Raw genomic sequence first — 24,267 nt, 5'->3', positions numbered from 1 at the left:
GTTTCATAACTTCCATTATATTCTTCATTGCATCAAACTTTCTTTCTCCTTGTTTTCCAATCAACCTTCTCTTCATGATTTAGTGCCTTAGCCAGAAGGGAATTTCTCAGATGGGTCATCTTCAGCTAAATATCCTTCTTCTAGGAATCAACATGAAGTGTAAGGAAAACAATTTCAAACATCCAGGAAGCTGGAGTTTCAGGGAGTAGGTATTTCCTAATAATTAAATCTTCCCATTTTTGTGCACTTTTCTGATACAAAAAACTTAAGTTTTGGAAGGCACGTGTATATATAATCCCACAGAGGGCCAAATCTGTTTCAGATGTTCTGCAACAGGTGCAGTTTTTTAGGAATGACTATCCGGAACAAAAATTTAGATGAATACTATTTTTTTATTTAATTCATGTAGAAACTTGAAGTCTGAACTGTATCAGTTGGAATGTAAAATACATTCACTCTATATTCCCTACAGTAAAAAAAAAGGTCATGCAAATAAAGAGTTTCCTCTAATTTCATCTCCCTCTCCAGAGAGATTTATGGTACTACACAGCAATTTAAAATACAATTAAAATATTAGATGCAGAACAACAGATATAGAAAACACACTCTGTGTTCAGTTTTGGTCAAAAAAGGTGTGGACAGGCTAGAGAGGTCCAGAGACAGGCCATATAGGTGACCAAAGGACTGGGAAGCCTGCCAAATGTGGAAAAGCTGAGAGAACTGCGTTTGTTTGGCCATGAGTAAAGAAGGCTTACAGGAGACTTGATCATCAGGTTCCAGTATCTAAAGGGTGGCTACGAAGAAGATGGAGATTCTCTTTCTTACAAGGAGTCACATGGAAAATATGAGGGGTAATGGGTACAAGTTATTCCTGGAGACAATCTGATTAGACACAAGAAGAAAAAATTTCACAGTGAGAACTACTGCAGTAATCTCCCCAGAGAATTGGTGAGTTTCTCTGTGTTGAACGCTTAAAATTCATCTGAACAGGGTGTTGGGCCATCTTCTCTAGACTGTGCTTTTGCCAAGAAAGGTTGGACCAGATGATTCTTAAGGTCCCCTTCCAACCTGTTATTCTTTGATTATATGAAAAAATGATAAAAATTTAAAAATTGATTCATAAAAGAAACATAAACATTTAATTCAAAGGAAGCATAAAACTTTAGGCTGCAGGTTGGTACAGCTAACTTGAATTGCTGATTTTTAAAAGGGAAAGTAGTACTTAGGGATAGCAGTATATTTAATTAACTTGTCATTTTTAATGTACAGAAGATTGGTTAAAAGACAACTGTGTTACCTCAATAACTTATAATATAATATATACCTTAAGTATAATTCTAACATTAGATGGAAGTATTGCAATATTTTGAAGTGAAAGCAGTTAGTATAATTTAAGGTTATAGTCCAAACTCTGAAGGGACAGAAACATTATCCTAAATTGACAAACAGGATGAAATAAGGATCAGCAATTATTATCATGCTGATGTCAGGACTGAGGTTCCACAGAAGCAAAAATATACTAGGATATTTAAGTTAGATATCAAACTAATAAATTTTTCTCCAAAGACAACCACAACCACATTGCTTGCAATGAATAATACTGTCCAAACAAGCAGAAGAGAACTATTGAAAAAACAAAATTCAATGTCTATTTAATCCTTCTGCCTCAAGGCACAATCAAGTCTTCTTCAACTGTTCCTGAAAAATGTTTCCACAACATATTTTTAAAAATTTTAAAGGAGTAGCTTCTATAAAATCTCTACATATCCTAGTCCTGTAGTTCACTAGTTTTAGAAATAAAAATTAATAAAATATCCTGGTATTAATATTAACTTCTGCTGATGCAGCTTAAAACCTCTGCAAGTCATCTTGTCCCTAAAACACAAGGTGGAGATTCCCTTTCTTACAAGGAAGTCACATGGAAAATATGAGGGGTAATGGGTACAAGTTATTCCTGGAGACAATTTGATTAGACACAAGAAGAAAAAATTTCAGAATGGCAATTGCTTATGTTACTCTTAGTCATACACATATAATTTTACATGGCAGAATACGACTTTTTTCTTTCTGCCTTCCCCTGGCTATACTAAGAAGCTTAAATCTTTTCAATCGTCCCTCAAGGAATGATAAAAAGACTTTTACTTTATTGCAATTTCAGTTGTAACATTTGTTTTCTTCCATCATGGTTTTTTGAACATTGTATATCCACTCTTAAGACACAGTTCTTCAGCTGGACTCTCACCAAAGCTGAAGAGAGCAGAAAGATTGTTTCATGTTTTTTTCTAGGCTTTGCTTCTAGTACAAAGCTTAAGCATCCTCGTGCGGTATTTCAGATTCTACAGAACTGATGGCATGTTCAGTTTGTGACTAAAGTGGTCACAACTGCAGCTGCCAACAGGAACTATTGCTTAGGTAGAGTCTGCCATATTATGTGTTCATAGCTGACAACTCCTAAGTACTCTGTCTCTGTTGAACTCCATATGATTTATTTTTCAATATAGTTTAACACTTCGGTAGCTTAACATTACGTTAATTCCCCCATCTCCTGTGCAATCATCTTAAACAGCTTAAAGTAGACCAGTCTAGATTTCCACAAATGCTTCGTAACAACATGAAAAGCAATCAGCAAATAATGCCCAGAAATTTATTCTCCTAATGATTTTAAAAGTCTTATGACAATGATGGCTGGTGGTCTGAGATATTAAGGGTAAAGAGCAAATCCATATTGCTATGTGTTTGGCAACTATTATTTTCATCATCTCTCTTCTGCCACTTCAATATCAGAATTTAAAGCACCATCAAAACCATCTGTAAGTTAGGATGCATTAAATTTTTTGCTTATTCCTTACTCCCATGGTCTGTCACAGCAAAAAAATCAGTGGCCTGTTCTTAAATAGGTATCTCTTCATATTCTGTTATTGTTTAGGCTGTTAAAAATTGATAGATTCCGCAATTGGTCAGTATTTTTCTTGGTATCTGAGATAGGCTGACTGCCACCCAGTTCCTTCAATCACCCATTTCACATCTTTTTAAAACATAACAAGAAATTTTCCAGGCTGATGTCACCTCACCTAAGCTCTACAAACTCTTGTAATCACTAATAGCTCTGAGATTACTATTAGTGCAACATCTGCATGTCGAGATTTTTGAAACAACCTATTATTTAAAAAGTGAATTCAGTATCATTCACGTGAAAGTATTTAACAAACCATTATTCATATCCTTGAAACAGCTGGATTTCTGCTATCTAACTTGGGTAACAGATGCCTACTACCTATTACTCCCATGTCTTTCAGATGAAAATGAACAGTTCACATTTATATGTGAATGACGTAATCACAAAGACTATAAGACAGCAGACAAAAGGACAAGTTTGTAAGTAAACATAATACTAAGTCTAGACATCTATTCAATCTTCAATATTTCATTAAAACTTTCCAAACTTAATGATGACTTAAGGCATTAAGAATGGAACATTATTCTACAAGCATGTCCGAATGAAGGACTCTCTTGGGGTACAAATTCATTTCACTCAGGTTACCAAAATAGAGCTACAGAAAGATTAGAGATACAGAAATACACTGGGCCTTCTCTCCAGTTTCTAGAGTATGCTTGTGCAAAATCCAGTTCTAAAACCTCATCACATAAAATTTTCATTCAGCCATTTCCCATATGGTTTTGATATCTCTTTCACTGCTTCATCTCATCTCAAATAATTTGGCTAAAAAAGTACTTCCTCTAGAATTCAGATTTTCCTTCTTTTCAGAAACATACATACATCATAAGAGAATAATCCCAAACTTATTCAGTCAAATGTGAATAATTCTTCTCAAATTAATGTTTTTCACAGGTGTTAATTTTTCCCCTAAAAGCCACCAAAGAACAATTCCAGACAAGTTTTAATCTTCTCACCAATAGTTTCCTTCCTCTATCATACTACCAAGCTTCCCCCTTAATTGACCCATAGTGAACGTAAATGAGTCATCAGACACTTCACTACTGTTCTTATCCCCTTAACTGCTGCCATCTAAATGTCCACTTCGAGAATATTTGTAACCTTAAAACCTCAGAAGAATTTTTGAATCCTTTCTACAACACATAATTCAAATTTTAAGACTAGATTTTGTTTTACAGTTTTTTTAGTGACTTTGCTTTTAAAAAACGTACTATAGTCAAAAGACAAAGACTCCTAATTTCCACTCAAAATGTGTTATTTTTGTATTGCAGTTAACATCAGGTCCCAAGGCAACATCTTAAATTTTTCAGTGTTTTTAACAAAAAGTATGTGATTTAGTCATACATGGTATTTTATTAATAATGATATTCTCCTTAGAACTCTCATACTTGCCATCATAGCAGTAATTTCCCTCAAAGAAGTTAACATTTTTTAATTTTTGATAGAATAGCGGGTTTCTAACCCTGCTTGTTTAACTAATAATTAAATTCTGAGCTCATAACAACAACTTACACTTTTCCCCTTGATACTCCCCTGAATCTAGAACAGGAGTCACAAAAGCATTTCAGAAGATCCTCAAATGCATGACTGTCTGAAAAGGAAGCTGTAACAGGGTATTCTGGTAACCAATGAAAGATGAAAATCAGGTTGTAACTATTTAGGAGATATCTCACTTTTTCTGTCTTTTATATGCATTTTAATTTTCAGTTGTTTGCTTGAACAATGTTTTTCACAAAACTATACCCCGTTAGCCAATTCTTTTCATGGGTCTACGAAACTGCTCCAAGTTTGTCTATCAAAATGCCATTACATTTTACACTGAAATCTACTCATATTTAATAAATAGTTTTTCCCCAGGAAGTGTGATCAGAAAAAATACGCAGGCTGCATTCCACATGAATTAATGCACATGCTACCTTTTTTTTTTTCCCTTAATATCTAGTGTGTTAAATAGCTAAACAACGAGTGAAACTTACAGCTGTCCAGGCTTTTTCTCTGCATCGAGAACACAACCACTCATTATGGATTTCATGAGAAGGAACACCATAGCAACCTAAAATAAGAGAGCTGGATTGATTATCATATTCTTCCTTTCTATAAATGATGTCATACAATTCGATTATACATAAACCTTAGTAAAACACATGCCTGTCCTGTGAAAAAGGAGACTTTTACAATCTAGGCTTACTTCTAATTTCATACTCTATGAAATATATCTTCCCAAAACTGAAAAAAAAAAGAAGAACACACAAAAATCCCCACAAGAAAAACAAAACAAAACAAAAACCCCAGCAAACAAAACCAAACAACAAAATTCCCAAGCACCCAAAAACCAAATCAGAATGGATTTCTTATTTTTGTCAGTGCAGTATCATATCACCAACTCTCCCTGAAGTAAAAATTTGATGTACTGACATAATGTACTGACATTTATTCTGTGCAAATATACCACATCTCCAAATATCTCATTGGCTTCTTAGACTTTACTATTACAGTTCTACAGTCCTTAGAAGATACTGCAGAAAAATCCATGCATTCATCAGTTACTCTTGCAATGAAAAAGAATGCTAAGTGAAGGAAAATACTGCATCCCCAAATTTAATAGCAATATTCACAAGTCCTCCAGGAGAATTTCACTTTAACTACTTAATAAGGACATACTAGCATTGCACAGTGATTTAAAATAGAGAAGCAAAAGAGTAATTAAATCACTCAGAACAGAAAAAAGAATCAGAAGTTTGCGATTATTGAAAGTTTACAAGAAAGTTAATTCTTCAATATTTTCACAGCAACCATGAAGAAGTTACAGAAAATGTAATATAGTTTTCAAAAAGAATTACCCAGTGATTGAAGCATTACAAATGGAAATGTTTTTCAAGTACTTTTAAAGACATGCAAGAAGCCTAGCTAACTATTATTTATCAATAAAGCAAAATTTGAAATTGCATTTCTGCCAACAGAACAATTAGATTATTTACTTGCATGAACCCGTACGCAACACTTTGCACATGAAACCAGAATACTTGTTCCATCTTCTTCCACAAAGGCATTTGATGGATAGTTTTCAGTGTTTTCTTCACTATAAATAAAACACATCTCTGGAATAAGAGGTTTAGTCTTCTCATTTTCTGCCATCAATGTTTCTGCTGAGTTTGCTTCACTGAAAATAGGACTTTCTTCATCATGATTGTCTGGCTGGAAAATAAATAAAATTTTATTTACGTAAAAGAGAGTCTTACTCTTCCTTTTGACAATGATGGAACTATTCCACCCCTCCCAACCTTTGTACTAAGTGTAACAGTTTCATGAGAAAATTAACTGCTTCTAGGTATTTATCACATTGTACCTTAATTGCTCCAAATAACTGTAACATCTAGAATAGCACTCAGACTGCAAACCAGCGTTATTGCAGCAGTGTTCACTGGATCCAGTGCAAGAAAGGCTTTTCTCCTGGTTCCCATGCTGAGGAAATTCCAGTTTAGCAGCTTCAGAATTAGCAACACAGTACTGCAATACCATTTTTAGTTGCTATTTAACACAGTAATTCCACAAGACAGTATCAGTGCTCTGCATTAGACTGCTTCCAAGGGATTATTTTTCCTGTCAAGGCCTGAGTACTGTGAGAACACGTATTTCCTCAACACTGAAGGAAGGCAGCATAAGAGGCTCTGATAAAAAGCATTTGGAGATGGATAAATAAGGAAATAGCTAAAAGATACAAACCTATTTGGTTTCACTATCAAAAAGTGTAATTTCAAGGGAAAATCTACACACACTAACCCTGCATAAATGGTAGTAGAAGGCATACATTGTCTGCAGCCAAGGGTAGATGCAGGTGAACAAAGTACCCGTTCTAACTTTAACAGTAGTGAGTTTATTTACCTCTCTTAAAAATGAAATGTGTGTCTCTTTTTTATAATTTCCTGAAAATTAAGTAGCCAGGCAGCAATTTCACACTTCATCCAGAAACGGAGCTGTGAGAACCTTGCTTACCTTATAGTATGGCATGAGAAGAGTGCAAATGGCACAGTGAGGCTCCTTTTTTGCACAAGCTGCATTGTATTCTTTTTCAGCATTGAAATTGGGTTGTCTTGTCTGCCACAGGTAGACCAGAGGCCTGGCCCATGCCTCTGACTCTTGAACTTTCTCTTCAATTAAGGTAGTCTCAGGCAGTTCTAAAAGAAAGTAAACAATGGTTATATTGTAGTCATGGAATGGAGATAAACAACAATTAATCTGTCATGTGCTAACGAAGACAATCAAACAATGTTACAAGAAGTCTGTGTGCAAATACCGGTGCAGAAGTCTAAAAGAATGTCGAGACAGGAAAAACCCACAATTAAGTGCTTTGACATCCATGTCATGAGCTGATTGCTTCACCTACAGCATAGGAAAGTAGCTCTACTACTTACAATTGGCATTCACATCAACAACATTATGTCTCCTTACTCCCCACTGTTTCCTTACTCCCTCCAAACTTTATCCCCTCTCCCTCTGTGCACTCTGCCCTAAATTCCCTATGGATGGAACACATTGCATCCTGGCAGCAGCACCTGACAAATCACTCCATTCACACAGGATCGCACCTCACAAACTCTTCATGGAGAGTGACACTTATTTTCCAAAGGGGGAAAAAAAGGCAAACATTATAGCCAGAGTGTAATGGGGAACAATCAGATCTAAAAAGTAGAGAGACAGACATGCTTGATCATTGAGGCAGTGTCTATTAAATCATTCACAAAGTGAGAAGGCACGTAGGTGTCAATCAGAATAATTATAATGTGAATGTGGAACGGAAAATATGGAAAGTTTTGAATAAAACTTTCAGATAACAAAAATGGTCTATAGCATACAGTCCTTTTCTAATGATGTATCTAAGAAAAACTGTTTACTTCACAAGACCAAAACCCCAACACAGAGAAACATTTAAGTACATTAAGCTGATTCATCACGTTCCCATGATTGCTTTCTCCACTTTATGAAAAAGCAGAGGCTTTATGGGTCTCCTATGATAAATTGTCACACATTGCTACAAAAGCACAATAAAGTTGGCAACATTTTTATCAGTGTTGAATAAAATATCAACTAAAATATTTGTCTAGAAGCAAGCCAAATGTAATAAAAACAAATTAATAAATACATCCTGCATGTGATTTTTAATTCATTTTTACAGTTTCTCAAAAGAACTAATGTCAATTCAATAAACATTTGCCAATAATCTGGGTAGGAGGGCACAAAGAGAACAACTGCAAAAAAGCTGTCAGTATTTAGCAGCAGAGCTTTCTGGTGAAAAACTTAGCTTCCAAAGAACAGCAGTGAGAAACAGCTGAACACAATGAGAAGATGAACATATAAATTGCCAGCATTACCTTAATAACTTTTTTAATTACTTACTTTTTAAGTTAAAAGTTTAACAAAGTTTTTGCTTAAAAACATTCTGTTCAATCATATTTTTTCTATTGCTTGCAATTTTAAAGAACTGTAAAACATATAACTCTGAAAGTTATTTCTCTAGTTCTCTTCCTATTTAAATTTTCCTTTAAAGAGCCATCTTACAAGTGGCTTAAACCTTACAGATTTTTTTTTTTTTTTAATTCTTCCTTTTACATTATTTTCCTTCAGGGGCTTGTACTCCTTATTTGAAATATTTTCATTATAGCTGTGACCTCACAGAGAATTCAGAGCTTAATTCTCCCTTATGAAGAAAACGAAGAGGCACACAGAATTTGTTGTGAAGGTTTGTAATATCTTCCTTATCTATTATCCACTTGGAAACTGACAACTTTTGATTGCACCACTCCTTATCACCACTGAATAATTCCCCCATGATAGCTGAAGCCTTTGCCCAGAACCTCAGCCTATAATGCTCTTCTTTATTCAAAAATCTATCTTCAGATTTACAGTCCTGGAACCAATTCTAGGTTGATTACTGTAGTTCCCTCACACCGTGCTCTGCCTTTCCACTGCCTGCAGCATATTGCTGAGTTCACGACTATATTGGTTCTGGTTTTAATGAAAACAGTATTTACATCTTAATTCCATGTAAACTCCATAATTTCAGTTCCCTTTTGTGTGATCTTTACAAATGCTTTCCCAGCCAAGAAATTGAAAAGAATGCAAGAGACAAGAATAATGCTGGCTTTTAACAGACTTTTGTTGCTTTCAAGAGTTCTGTATTTAGAACCTCATTCCAAAATAAGCCAGGGACAAAGTATCATATGCATATATACCAGACTCTATCTTTCACAAACTCATAAAAATTAACACTATTTTAATAAATTTATTTTCTCCTTTACATTATGTTTAGAGCACTTCCAGTTAGCTATTGACTAGAAGCAAACACTCCTCATTTATTTGCCTCTGATCTCTAATGTCTGTAATTCTGAATTCTATGTCCTCCTATGTCCTTTGAGGTGTGACTTTCTTCTCCATGATCCTTACTGCAGGCTTCTGTCTCTGCATGAACTGCACAAGCTCTCTAATATGATCCTCTAGTATATTACACCATGCAACCTCTCACTCTTCTCCACCATAACAAGAAAGGAAAAATATCCGTCCTCCTTTCAGAGGGAGGCTGCCTAATCCAGTACTTAAAGGAATGGTTCATTAACAGGTTACAAAATTAAGAGTAAACAGAGCAGATGTTCCTAAGGATTACAAGCTTTGCCTGATATTCTGTTATCACTACTGTAAGGCTAGTGAATTTCAGTTCTCCTCAGGAATTTCCTAGGCAACCTTGAGCCCAAATTACCATCTTTCAAGAGCTTCAGAAATATTAGTTAATCTCCTCATAATTAACATTCACACAGCCACACTGAAATAATCAAATGTCAAAAGAAATTGGTTTTTAAAAAAAAAGAGTTACAGATGACACAATCCCATTACAAAACATGACAACAATGCTGCCTTAAACAACTTCCCACCAGGGACAACATGCAATCGTCTGTGTAAATATTCTACATCAGTAGAACTTGGGCAGTTTTACTCTGTGTGCTTTATTTGTGTGTGTGTGTGTGTGTGTGTGTTTGCAGCAATATCAGTGAGAGGAAGAATTTCTATATAAGCTTCTCTGGTAGTACAAGTGGAGGTACCTGGTTTCCACATAGTCAGAGAAGTTACGTACCGTATATAAAAACTGAGAATCTACTTAACCAAAAGAGGCAAGGAAATTAATAAAACAAACCAGCTCTCCAACTGTTTGAGAGAAAGCACAGAGTATGTAATTACTTGATGTAACCAACACTGCTGTCTTGGCACAGTTTATAGCCTTTCTTCCCTTGTTCATTTGATGATACCAATGCCCTATTTATGTCCAAAAACACCTTGGAAAACTTGAGGGACTTTTAGATACTTTTTTTTCTGTTTATCCAGTGCTTCTCACTCTTATTTTCTTTAATTAGTCCTTTCATTACTTACTGTTTAGCTGAAGAGCCATCAGTGGCTCAGGCTAAAATAAATTTACTCTCCTAACTCATGCCTGAAGCATGCGGTTTCAGGCTAGACATTCAGGGGCCTCATGAGCTCAGTGTTTCTCTGATCAGAGGTATCATTAGAAGGACACAAAACAACTGCAGCCTCCAGCTGGCTCCATTCAAAATCCACCTTAACTGAGGATTCTCAGAATAAGAACAGAGAACAATTTGCAGTGGTCATACTGACTGGAAGATCTCAGAAACTCCACTGTCATAAGCAGGCATACTTTTTACTTCAACTGTGTTATCAGTGCCAACTGCAAGTACTCAAAACCTGCAAAAACAATGGTAGAAGCATCTGTTCCTACAGTGAGAGATAGATACACTGCCCCCACAAAAAAACCCAAACATCTACTTTATAAGACCAGTATGCAATGTTTCAAGAAGAGCTATGAACATGATGTTTCATTCATAATCTTACATACTGGCATTGTTATGAAAGAGCATAAGAATGCTCTCAGTTCTGGTAGAGCAAGTTTTGATGAATAGTCACTTATGCAATGCTGCCAACCAAAAACACTCTACGATATGCACCATTATGCAATCAAACCTTCATTGTGATAACTTGGCCTTGCTCTAAGAGCAGCTACCAACGGCCCAAGACAGGCAATTCAAAAGATTCAGGTCAGCCAATGCAGTGATATGAAACATAATGTATGCCTATTGGGGGCATTTTCTTTACACAGCACATGAAATGGAGCTAGGGAATCTACCTTGACTTCTATGACTGCTGTAACTCAGATCAAGTCACTTTCACTTCCTCACAATTTGCTGACAGTAAGTGCATGAACAGGACTCTGCACAGGTGCACAACAGAATTCCTTGGTGTGAACTCTGATGTGCTTTTTTTTTTTTCCAGCTTCTCAGCATGAAATATACATTTCAAATTAAGAGGTAATCAAGGCAGAAGTGAATAAAGCATTCTTGGTATTCTTTTGTATACAAACTCCAACTCAACTAGAGTACAAAATACATCCCGCTGTCAGAGAGAATAAAAGAAAAATACAGGATTTGAACCTGCTAGCCACGACAGGGAAATTCAATATATATTTGCACCTCAATTAACAGCACTGTTCATTATGTTCACTATGTGTTATGCTTGTGCATAACACATAGACACACAAATATCAAGGAAAGCTTATTTTGCAAGTCTGTTAGTATGCACATGGTTTTTAAACACTCTTATATGAATGAAGTCCATTTCTTGTAACTTCTGTTATGTTTCTGGCTGTAAATATATCACACATTCATGCTGAAGCGTAAAATGGATTAATATCTGTCAAAAACTGTATTAACTGGATGATGTAATGCAACCTATTTCTAAGTATGTAAAAACATCTTACTGTCACCAGTAACAGTGGTCACAGATCTTGAATCCCCCTAAACCACCTGGTCATTTTTACTTCACTGCAAATATAATGCTTTTTTTGTAATATTACTTTACCAGATACAATTCATAATTAGGTTGAACACTTCATTTCCTAAGGGGTTAGACCAAGTGCTCTTTTTTCCTACAGAAAAGCAGAAACAATTGATGATACAATTACGACTTTAAATAAATGCATAACAGTTGATATAAATCTTACTGTATCATATTGTGCTGGTTTTGGCTGGAGCAGAACTAATTTTCTTCATGGTAGCTACTCTGGAGCTGTGTTTTGGATTTGTACTGAAAATGGTATTGATAGTATAGAGATGCTTTTGTTATTGCTGAACAGTGCTTGTACAGCATCAAGGCCTTTCCTGCTTCTTGTGCAACCCTGACAGTGAGTGGTACAACAATATTCCAATTCTCTCCCCCATCCAGTTGGTGGGGGAGTGAGTGAGCAGCTACGTAGTGCTTAGATGCCAGCTGGGCTTAAATCACAACACATATAATTCAGCCATAGTATTATTGATAGTATAAGGTGATTAGCAATGCTAAACTTAATAATAGTTCCTGCTATCATATTCATACCTGAAAAGAGTATTTATATAGGATCAATTAATATCTGTAACATAATTTCAGAAATACCAGTTGTCAGGAATGTGATTATTTATATGCATCTGTACCCCTTCACATAGTTAAGAAAAGTGAAACAATTCATTAAAACAAACAGTGTAGACAAAAAGAAAATTATAGCCCAGAACCTGTTTTGATACAAAGGAAACTCCTTCCACAGCAAAGTACTTCTAAACAGTCACTATGCTGCTTTCCAAGTGAGTAAGTGAATGAATGAATTGTTTTCACTAATGTTACTGGTTTAACAGTTTGTGGGGAAACTTGCTCCAACATACAATGCTAATGCTCTGAATGGTTTTTGCTTACTAAGTTAAACTCAAATTATCAGGCAGAAAACATTTGGGCCATTTGCAGAATGGGCTGTTGCCAGCATTTGCTGATTTAACTCAGCAGATGTGAAAAGCCATAGACACTAATACAGTACAATTTGCTTTTGCCAATCTCAACAATGATTTTGCTGCTTGGGGTTATGTTCCACTGATGTTTCCTGGCTTCGTACAGCAGCATTCTCCACTATGAAGAGCACAGAAGCATCTGTTATTTTTCAGGTAGTTGAGCATAATCTCAGCCCTGGGAGGCATTATCTACAGTTTCAAATGTCCTGGAAGAAATAATAATAATACAAATTTAAAAAAAAAAAATTAAAAAAAGATAGTCGGGAAAAAGACTTGTATTTGAAAACTTTACTGTTCCAGCAGTGTATCAGCAAACTCAGTTTCAGACATTTTCTTTTTTTTTTTTTCAGTAATGAAAGACATAGATTTCATAGCAAAATATGAAAATAAAAACTTTTTTATTTATTCTACTGTTCAAGAAACTTCATTTCTTGTATGGGACCATAGAGTAAAAGTACAGTGAAGTATGTATGCCTTTTTGGTTAGAGAGTCTAATTGCCAAATTAGCTATAAATACTTCGGTTCTCATAAAAATTGCATGCAAAGATAACCATATTGAATCAGAGTTCTAGAGGTTAAGCTGAAGAGCTCCTGGATCAAATAAGGTTTAGCTGCCAAAAAGAACTAATGTGGTGCTTTAATAAAAAAAAGTTAAATATCAAAAAAGTATTAAACATCAGTTGTAGCAGATCTCAAAATGTTTTGAAAAGTCTGAAAAATTCAGCATACAAGAAAACATTCTTAAAAGACAATTTGACAGCTTTGAAAGATGTGATACTGGGATACTCTGATTTTCCTTCAGTATACTATTAGAGCTCCATAATGAAATTCACATTTGTATTGTGATTGAACTGTGTATTGTGATTGCTACACTTTGCTCAATGTAATTTGTACTTGTATTGTGACTGAACTGCATATAACAATTCAAAACCTTGCTAAACGTAAGTTGTATCTTCACTGTGATTTAAGTGCATTGCTGTATCACTCTGCTAAATCGAAATCCCATGCGACTTCAAGTATATTCAAATAAGAAAATTCTGTATTATTCACTAAACCATCCACACATAGAATATCTAAAAGAACCTGGTCAGAGTGTATTGTACTCCTACATTAACTGGCTTAGCCAGCAGGCTTTTCCTGAGGGTGAGTAGTACTCACTAAGACAGTAAGGATTACTTTGGCAAAAACATTCTTTCTGATTTGGTGTTAGTCACAAATAAGAACTTAGTAAGAAAAATCTCATTGTAATTAAGACTGGCTGCAGACAGGACCACTACTATTTAAAACAGTAGATAAAATTAGTATAAATACTAGCAAAGGCTGGAAAAATCTTACCAATAACTTTGAAAAGGAGGGATGGGAAAACCCTAACCACGATTTTTCATGGACAGCAGGACAAAGCACTGATTCCACTGATACTTTGGATGAGTAAGAAAAACTGAAAGGTTCTAAGAAGTTGAAGAAAGGAGAGAAAAGCAGGGCTTCAAAGGTTGCTTGGTATTTATTTACTTGTGAGCAGTAGCACATAAGTTAGAAGCGGAGAAATTAACACAGTATATTAGAACAAGTAAAAGAAACAGTTAAATAGCATAACTTAAACTAGGTAAAATTTCTATTGTAATGCATTTTCAATATGTGGAACATGTAAAATGACCCTCTCAGGCTGTACTGGACCCCAATCTTTCTCTCTAACACATTGCAAAGCAACTAAAATATATTTGATTTACATTGCTATGATTCTGATAAACTAACTTAGAGAAAGCTCTGAGGACTCATAGCATAGAAATTCAGTTTACATTTAAATGACCTGTAAAACTAGTTTTACAGAACTATAGCATTGTTATTTTTGAAAATTACCATTTTTGTTTGCTTACTAATTCCTGCAACAAAAGACTTCCCTACGTGAAACACTAGATCATAAAGGCACCCAATAATTACAAGGAGTAAAAATCAATTTTTCATTCACAGAATTCCCTAAATAGCTGCATTCCATATGCACAACTTTTTTGTGCATATGGAATGAAGAATATAACTGTTAAGATTAAAATTGTCAAACCTAAGCTGAAGCACAAACAACACATTCTTACTGATGCTAAAGTCTATGAACCATCTAATGTCTCCAGAAATACAGCTATTTACCATGCCCAAAAACCAAACTCAAAGGAGACCCACTAGTCAGGCAACTTTTTTAAAATGTGGACAGGAGGCACAGAAAGTGAGATGTTCTTATATCTGTGTGAACTGCCAACATGAAATATTTACAGCATATTGGTATTATGATTTCCATTACTGTATAGATATTTATATATATTGTATATTTTAAAGCAATGCCAGTAATTTCACCTGTCTTTGCACTGTGTAAATTTAAAGAACAGCTCCTGTATTTATAAATCTGTTCTCAGCAAAATCAAAACAGAAACAAAAGAAGATCTGCTGGAATCTACTGCACACCCTATCAACAAAAAACAGTTGTCAGTATAAAACCATTACAAGCCCAGACTACAAGATGAAGATTAGCAGATATCTGCTCTATTGAAAAGCTTTAATTCATAGCACTTATTAGCAGCTGCTTTCTCCATTCCCTTTCTGCATGCAACTTTTCACAGTTTTTATGAACAAAATTCATATTTTGCATTCTAATATAATTTGCTTGTGGCCAGTGTACTTACCACGAAAAAACTTGATCAATAACTAAAATTACATTGGAATTTTTAGGAACCGATATTGCCATCCATATACATGCTTACTGATTTACCAATGAAACACCATACTCTTCCAGGGTATGCATCTCTACAGAACTGGAAAAACAGAGAAAGCTTTCCCCCAATTATCAGGCATGTCTTGCCTACTAATAAAATGAGTCTCTCAGATGCAACAGGATTACTTGGTGGTACTTCCTTATTATGGAAATTAAAATGCATCATCATTGACCATACTGCCAAATACTATACAGTCAAATAAATAATTATTATGCTGTTAGAGTGTTTCAGAAGTATTACAAAGCAGAATCACCAACATACTCCTGTTTTATGCTACACTAAAGAGAAAAAACAGTACCAAGTGAGGAAAACATATTTTAATGTTATTTTGTATCTCTCAGGCAGCACAAATCTAACCTATGCCAATATACTATTCCAGCACAAGTTCCTCTGGATAAAACACAAGTGAAATTTCAGGAACAAGGTTACTTGAATGTATTCAGTTAAGATTGTCCAGAAGTTCTTCACTGAACCAAGGCCTCTTCATAAGTTAAGTATGTAAGTCATAAGTTAAGTACAGAAGATGCAAAACAGAAGACTCACGGATCCAAATTCATGACAAATCAATGCCCAAATGAGAATTATAATTTTATATCTTCAAGCTACAGTTCCTGCAGATCACTAGAACAAAAATCCCCTAAACACTTGATACACTAGACAACAGTTGCATCTAAACTCCTTCAAGAATCAATTTCTTAAGTCTAATTTTTTTGTACATTAAAAAATACTTATGATATACACTTCTCAGCCATGAAAAGACAGTTAGCAAAAACCCTTTAATCCCTTTGGTATTAAAATTAAGTCACTTTCAATACTAATAGTTTACAAATCAGCTTCATATTTTGACAAAGGCAATGATAATTCTATGGGCTAGGGTTTTTTTAATTTGAAAAATGAAAGTTATTTCTAGAATAACTTACTAGGCAATACTCTGCACCAATACTTCAATGAATTAATCCTTTATTATGGATCATATTGTCATATGCTTTTGGTGTTTCTCTTTGGACCATAACTACAGAAACAGAAACTCAGCTCCAAAAGATCACCCTACAGAATGGGTATCTGTCTCCTTGGTAAACGTCACATCTAGTTTGCCTACCAACTCCGCAGCTACCCTTGACAAGGCTACTGAGAGGCTGCACTAATGCAGCAAGAAATCCATTTTCATTTTGGCACGCCTGATAATGAGAAATTATACATGCCTTTCTATACAAGACTGCAATTCTATCCAGTCCTTGATGAGGTAAAATACTATATTTTAAAGCTAGGAAAGCTGCACAGTTAGAGCTGCAAGGTTCACCTTGAGAACCATGACTCTTCAATGGTCACCACATGTACCACTGTCCAGCAAATGAGGATAAATGTTAGAACTGGTTTGTATTCCACTCTTGATCAAAATAGTGGCTAGTCTTAGATCTTGTAAGTGTCCACTAAAAGGCAGATAACTGCTACTCATGAAAGATGTCAGGGGACAAGAGCTGTCAGTGGTAATAATCAAAGCTGTCAGTTCTTGCCATTTCTGGAGATCAGCTGCTGGCCCACAAAGTTGACAAGAGTACTGGAAATTCAGGAAAAGCTTTTATTTGACCTTTCAACACATCCCTTTCCTAAATACTGACTAAAGATTATACCGCATTTTTATAAAAGGTTTCTTGGGGTGTTCAGAACACCACATGCTTCATAAGCGTCAGAACTTTATTGTAATTATGGCAATCGTACCTTAAAAATTGAACTTAAACAAAACAGAAGTAATTTAGGTACCAGAGAAAAGGACAGAAAACAGATTTTTCTAGCACACTGATACTGTTGCAAATGGTATAGAGCGCTGGACTCTTCAGCGCTAAGTGATGGTGATATATGAAAAAAGTAAATTATGTACTTGATTAACCCACACTCACAAAGGCAAAGTATTTTTAAAAAGTAAAACTTCATTCAACAAAACAGGATGAGAGGGAAAGCAATACTGGAAATTGTAATACTAACATGGTAAATATAAACATTTATATAAATAAAGATATTAATAAAACATCAATTGGTTACCAAATTCTTACCTATCTCCCATGCAACACAAGGGAAAAAAAAGTTAACATTTCTTTCTGAAGTAAGTGAAAATCTTCAAGCAAAATCTCCCATTTTAAGTTCTGAAACAATAGAATAGTAACTGCATCTACAAGTGTAATTTTCCCCTATTTAAGCAGGCTTAGCCCATTTATGATGTTACTGAACAAGACTTAAATGGTTTGACTTCTAATACCAAATCAAGCACATCTCACAGAATGCTCACAGTGAATGTAAAAACCAAGGCTTCATACTATGTCATAGCAGAAGCCACTGTTACCATTCACAAAAGTTCTCTCTTTCTGTTTCCTTATCTTACAAACTAATGAAAGCAAAGTTACTTTGAAATTCAGAATCATACTTAAAATGCTAAAAAACATATACAAAGAGCCCCATACTGAATTCAGTCTGTATGCTATAATTACATCATTGAGGGCAACAGGAAATTTTGGTCAACTTGACTCTAAAAACAGTTTCTAATGTTGCGTGACCAAATAGTGCTGGAAAGAAATCTCTGGAAGCAATCAATGTGCATGCAAAGTTAGTATGCTTGCTCCTTCTGCTGAATTTGCTTTTTTATTGCTTAAGTGAGCAGAAATACAACTGTATTAAATACAACAGAATAGTATTACCACAAGTTAATATATTGCATTGAGTATAAGACCAAGGTTCATTACGTAAAAATTGTTAGTATGTTGAGTGTGACATACAGCCCAGACTGTACTCCTGCACTTATTTTCTTGAACTGGCAGCTTGAGTTACAATTCCTAGGATTGATTCCCCAGTCCCTAGTATTTCTCAGTGTATGTCTTTAAGGCATTAATTCCATGAGAAGTCAGACATACACAGGGAAAGGCTTCAGGGAGAGTGAAAAAAAGTAACACCAATAGACAACAAATAAACAATTAACCCAATTATTTTTCATAAAGAAATACACACACATATAAGCATATACAGTGATAAAAAGAAAGCACAAAACTCAAATGTCCAAGTGATCCTGTGAAAAAAAAATAAATTTCTGACAAAAAACTCTGTATTAAAAGTGAATTCAGAAAGTCTCTGCTAAGATTTAAGCATGCTGTTCAATACCATAGTATTCTATTTCCAAAATTACGATTCCGAAACGGCAGACAGTGTCAAAGAATCCTGCCTACACATCATTAACAGCCTCTGATCACCTCTATTCACAGGAACTTCTTAATAGAACCCTAGTATCTGAAAAACTTCAAATACATTAATCTGAATATATATTATCTGTATTAGAAATGGCTACAGACTATCCAACTTGTGGAAAGTGATACAAGTTGCAGATGAAATATAAAGCCTCAATTTCTTTTCACAAGAGCACTAGCCTGCATCCTCTTCCTTCATTTTGTTTGCAGTTATTATTTTACTGGACCCAGAAAAATTAAAATATAAACTAATGTACAATACATAAATCCCCCTTGTAAAAGAATAGATTAACTCAGAAATTACTGTACCAAGAGACTATGCTACCATAGTCTCAGCTAGCATCATTTTTGCTCAAAAACAGAGAGAACAAGAACTGAGTTAAGTATGAATGCTGAATTACATTTCTACTAACTCCGGAATATGGACGAAGCACCTTCATAAAGACAAACGTAGATGTCAGCACATTGATGTTGATTACTTCCCTGGTATCTGACACAATCTTGAACGAAATCAGAAAATCATCTAGCCACACTTCTCTAACCCACATGCCAGCATGTGTCAGGCAGCTTAAGGCTACAGTTTGCCAGCCTCCTTCAGCAGTTCTTCAATATTTGTCTTGGATATAAACATTCTGCTCACCCAAACGCTACTGTTTCTCTTCTGGTGCTCTTACAAAAAACAACTGATAAATTAGATTACAACGAGAAACAGATGCATGAAAATAATAATAATTCCAGTTCCAGCTAGGAAATAGCAGTAACTGTCATGTCCAGTAAAACTCTTAATTACTTCCTTCTATCAGTAAGCAGACATGTTCTTAATGGCTACTGATTCTAAGACAGCTCTTACTTTCCTAACAAAAATACATCCTTATGTATCAGGAGGACAATCATCACGCAAAGAGGAAAGACTTTAAGGTATACGACTTCTTGTCTGGATGTTGCTACTTTCACATAAAATTAATACACCAGGAAGCTGGCAAACTACTGGAAGAGACGGAAAATATCTTGGTATTAGAAAAATCTGTGACTCAAAACTGTCATCATATCATCATCTAGCCAGATTATATCATACACAATCCATGTTTAAATAGGAAATTCACAATATGTTTCAACCATAATGTTGAAAAAGCATCAGTAGGCAAAAGGAATATAATCTCTAATTTAAAAAAGAGCATTTTTACTGCAACCTGCCACATATTAAATCTTTAATTACTTTACTAGATTAAACTTAATATCATCCTGTAAATTACCATAACATTTTCTGTCTAGCCCTCAAGGTATCCAAACATTCTCATATATGATACAGATCATGGGTCTAAGATGTCTTTAATTTTCAGAAAGATGCTTAACAGCTAATTGAAGTATCATGCCTGGCAAAGCTGTGGCCCAGATCAAAACTAAAAGAGAGAGTATAGTTTTCCAAAACTATTGAGACAGAAGACACAAATCAATTACCAAGGAGGGAGAGGTATTGATGAGAGGTCAATTGAACTTACAGCAGTCAGTTCAACAATGCCTAACTTGCCAACTGAAAGTTTAATATTGCTTAGTTACCAGAAGAAAAATCAATTAACAGGCATGCTCTCTGAAGTCAAGAAAATTTATCTGCAGCTCTAAGAAACAGCTACTGTTAATGAGAAGTAACTGAGAGGGAAAAAAATTCAGGTAAAAATTGCAGGTAAACTGTGAAATATGCAACGATGTTGGAATCAGACTCGTAGTCACAGAAATGGCATCAGCTCCAGAATATCAAACTGTCTAAGGGAGTATGAGAACTAATCTCCAGTTCTGCTAACTGAGGAGATTCTGGAAAACAGCACCAGAAAAGCTTGTGCTTTACAGAACAAAAATGGTACAGTGATATGAAAAAGGAATGAGTTTGTATTCCACTTTGATCTATACTTTTGATGCACGTTTCCATAAGCTTCACAAGTCACATTTAATAGAATAAAGTATCTTTATTCATGAACTTTGGGTGGCTGTATATGTGATTTCTGGGTAAAGCAGATTTACTTTTTATATTTACTTCAGAGAAGGAAATCCCTGTGTTGGGTACATTTCTTCGATTTTTCTAGCCTGTCTGCACAAGGCAGTGACTCTCTAAATGCCTATATATATGGTCTCATAAAACCATAAAATTATCATCAGAAGAATGTATTAAATAGTCTACTCACCTTCATCACTAATTGCTTGCTGTTTAACCAAAGTCATTGGAGATCTAGCTGGGGGTTTATGTAGTGGATGACGCCAACTCTTAGATATTTTCTTTCTTTCAACTTCCTCTGACTGAAAGGAAAAAACACAACTAATTTAGTATGTAATTCTGTATAATTAATTACAACAAATAAAAACTGTATTATTCTTCTATACAGTTTATTCTTAATAAACTGTACTTACTCTTCTGTAAACAAGCACAGATGTTACGTCTGTAAATACTACCACAGTATACTTGAAGGACCTTTAGTGTACCAATACAACACTCGTCTCTAATTAAGAACATATATTTTAATTTAAAAAGTGAAATCCTTGTCATACACAGATCATTTCAGGTGTAGTTACCGCAGCCCTTCCCAACTTACGGAGCATAAATCCTGTTTCGCTGAAGTGATGTTTGAGAGGAAGAACAGCCCAAAGAATTCTGCAGACCTGAAGTACGAAACAGCCACTAACTGTGGCTAGAAAAATGAAGCAGAAACCCACTGGCTTAATTTGTGAAGGACTCCAAAATTCCTCAGGAATAAAGAAAGATCTGGAGTTCAGATAAGAAACCAAGAGTCTTGATATATGATTAACATGTTGATTTAGTATATGAAGAAATTCTTTCCTGCCTCAAACACCCCTATGTACACTCAGTACAAAAAGTTATTAAAGTTATTCAAGCTTCAAGAACTAAGGCCAACACTTCTAAGTCTTGAAGCACCACTGGGAGAATCCCAATGTAAACAAGCTACTGATGGTGTCTGGAGTTCAGGACCAGAGGAAGGGCAAGGACAGTGGTAGAGGTGTGGGAAGGATTGAGTTTCACACAATTCTTATGGACCACAGCACTCTGTGCCTCAAGACCCTGAATCCAACCTAGCAAGTTATACACATGCCCCTTGAAGTGAATTACAAAACATTGTATTTACCATGATAAGCAGAGGACAGAAGACGTGATTAATGCACAGGACAGGTTAGCAATTAAGTAAAAAGAGAACTGTCAGGCTTTTTAAATTGCATTTGTACAGTACATTTCTTCACTTAAAAGGGAAAGAAAGAGTCTGTAATAATACTGCAGAAAATCTGAAACCTAATATATAAATGGATGAAAGGCACAGGAAGAGATAAATATAATCTCTAATACATGTTAATTAAAACACTGAGATGTTTGTACTGCTCCTTATTACAGTGGAAAGGCTGGAGCCAAGATTATTAAAACTCACAACACTGAAAAAAATCATTAGAGCACAGCTCATGCATGTGGAAGGGGTCAGCATGACTTTTAGTTTGGCTTCAAAATATATTCCCCATGAAGTCTGGCAACTTGGCAGTAGATTTCCTGCTTTCTCTCTGCCAAACTGAGATTTAACTCACCACTCAGAAGACTATTGTGACAACCACCACAGCTTAATTTTTCATTTTGCATCCCAAAGTCAAAGCTGACCATGCATCACAGCAGAATAGGAAGAGTAAAGAAAAGGCCATATGTTTGTAGGTGGCCCAAAAAGAAAACATTATTAAAACCTACTATTTAAAAATTGAAAATATATATATCTTTCAATATTGGGATCTTTTCCTTCAAGTGCTTCCTTTCCATATTTTAGTTCATTTCCAAAATCCAATAGCACGTAGGTGAAGCTCACAGCCCTGCTCATTTTGGCAAGAAGCGAATGTGGGAATAGCTTTGAGAATAGTTGCTGACACTTCAGATTCACAAATATAAAGTGAAATTACTAGACATATAAAATTAAAGGGAAAAATATGTCAATAAGCTAACTCCAAAACCAGTCTGCCTTCGGATCAAAATTGCCACTCTTGTCGGAACACTTCAAAACATGTTCAAATTATCATCTGATTAAAAGCATGCATATTCTTAAAGGCTTTAATATGGATATCAGGTCTCATTAGAAAAATGCTCATTCATATTTCATTAAATCAAGAATATATTACTATTATGATGTAATTTGCTACACATACACAAGATGTTTCCATGCTGTCTTCTTCATCCTTTTTTACAATGGGCCCTTCTCCATGTTCCAAACCACTTCCAGAACTTTCCACATTGCTGGTATCACCCTCTGTGGAGACACTTTCATCTCTATCTAGATTTTCTGCTTCAGAAGTTTGTCCCTCTGCTTTATGGTATGGTATGGATGAAACATATTGATTCTGAGGTTTCAAATTCTCTTCTTTTCTGCAGCTATCAAAAGCAGGGTTGCTGGCCACAGAATCTTCAAACGTAAAGGAAGAATGACTGGAATCTATCTTGTCCTCATCTCTCATTTTTGTTTTCTCTAGTACAGGAACAGGACTCAAAATTGAGTCTGAAGGGATGTTTCCTACAAATCAAGAACATGATTTGTTAATAAATCCCACTTTACATTACTATATTGAATTTCACAGCAATCTAAATTATTCAAATTCAAAGCATGGTTCCTCATTTAGAAATCATACAGAAAAGCATTTGGTGGAAGGGCATGCACAAATGTGGAGCATAGGTTTTATCAACGAATAAATTAAATGTAAATGGTTTGAGTCTGGAGTACAAAACATAGTTTTGATCATTTAATCAGTATTTTGCATTTGAATTACAACAGGTCTTCATTTAATTCAAAATAATCAATATTCATGTAGTTTACTTAGTCTTTACTCATATTGCCCAAATGCACTTTGAGTCAATGGAAAAAAATATAAAAGGCTGGTATATTAAACCTGATACCCTGCATTTTATACCTATTATGCCTGTTTACAAATGAAAATAGACAAAGATTAATGGTTTATAATTACAAAGACATATTTCAAATAGATACCAAGAATATTTTTAAAACAACAGCATCAGTCTAAAAATGAAAATCAATTAGCATAATTTTATTTTTTAAAAATTAGCATAATTATATATTCTAGTAATATTGAAGAGTGAAATTGTGTGAATTTTACTTTACAAAAATTCTTCCTCTGCTGATGCATGCATTGGAAAGACAGAACAATGGGCTAGAGAGGTCACTAAAAAAATATATTCCTGAAGAACTCTAGCACATTCTGCAGTGAATTCTGATTCAGCAGCACCTCCATGATATTAAAGAAAATAGTTTCTGTTAAGTCCCTTGCCATTCTTTCTTTACAAAGATTACTTGAACTTGTTTTTTCTGAAAACTTTCCTTTTCATGTAAAATGAATAATGGATTTAGTAATACAAAGACAATACTAAAATGTAATCTCTGGGCACAAACAGCACTGCCTCAGCTGAGTAT

At 34.9% G+C, this 24,267-nt stretch overlaps 1 protein-coding gene across 7 annotated transcripts in view; it reads right to left on the bottom strand.

Moving 5' to 3' along the window:
- Positions 1 to 24,267, bottom strand: part of KDM4C (lysine demethylase 4C) — a 280,048-nt gene that overhangs the window by 134,940 nt on the left and 120,841 nt on the right. For all 7 annotated transcript variants that reach the window (XR_001861543.1, XM_017732833.1, XM_017732834.1 and 4 more), the window contains exons 10-14: positions 22,994 to 23,355; positions 20,992 to 21,103; positions 6,950 to 7,131; positions 5,935 to 6,151; positions 4,933 to 5,009 (exon numbers count right to left, since the gene is read on the bottom strand). Coding sequence is in view for 6 of the 7 variants with exons in the window: in XM_017732833.1 (XP_017588322.1) it covers positions 4,933 to 5,009; positions 5,935 to 6,151; positions 6,950 to 7,131; positions 20,992 to 21,103; positions 22,994 to 23,355 (950 nt within the window). In the remaining variant the exon portion in view is untranslated. The remainder of the gene's footprint in view (positions 1 to 4,932; positions 5,010 to 5,934; positions 6,152 to 6,949; positions 7,132 to 20,991; positions 21,104 to 22,993; positions 23,356 to 24,267) is intronic.

Source organism: Corvus brachyrhynchos, unplaced genomic scaffold (assembly GCF_000691975.1).
Source record: "Corvus brachyrhynchos isolate BGI_N302 unplaced genomic scaffold, ASM69197v1 scaffold194, whole genome shotgun sequence".
Classification (NCBI taxonomy): domain Eukaryota; kingdom Metazoa; phylum Chordata; class Aves; order Passeriformes; family Corvidae; genus Corvus; species Corvus brachyrhynchos.
The sequence above is the reverse complement of the archived record's forward strand: the minus strand, read 5'-3'. Positions and strand labels throughout refer to the sequence as shown.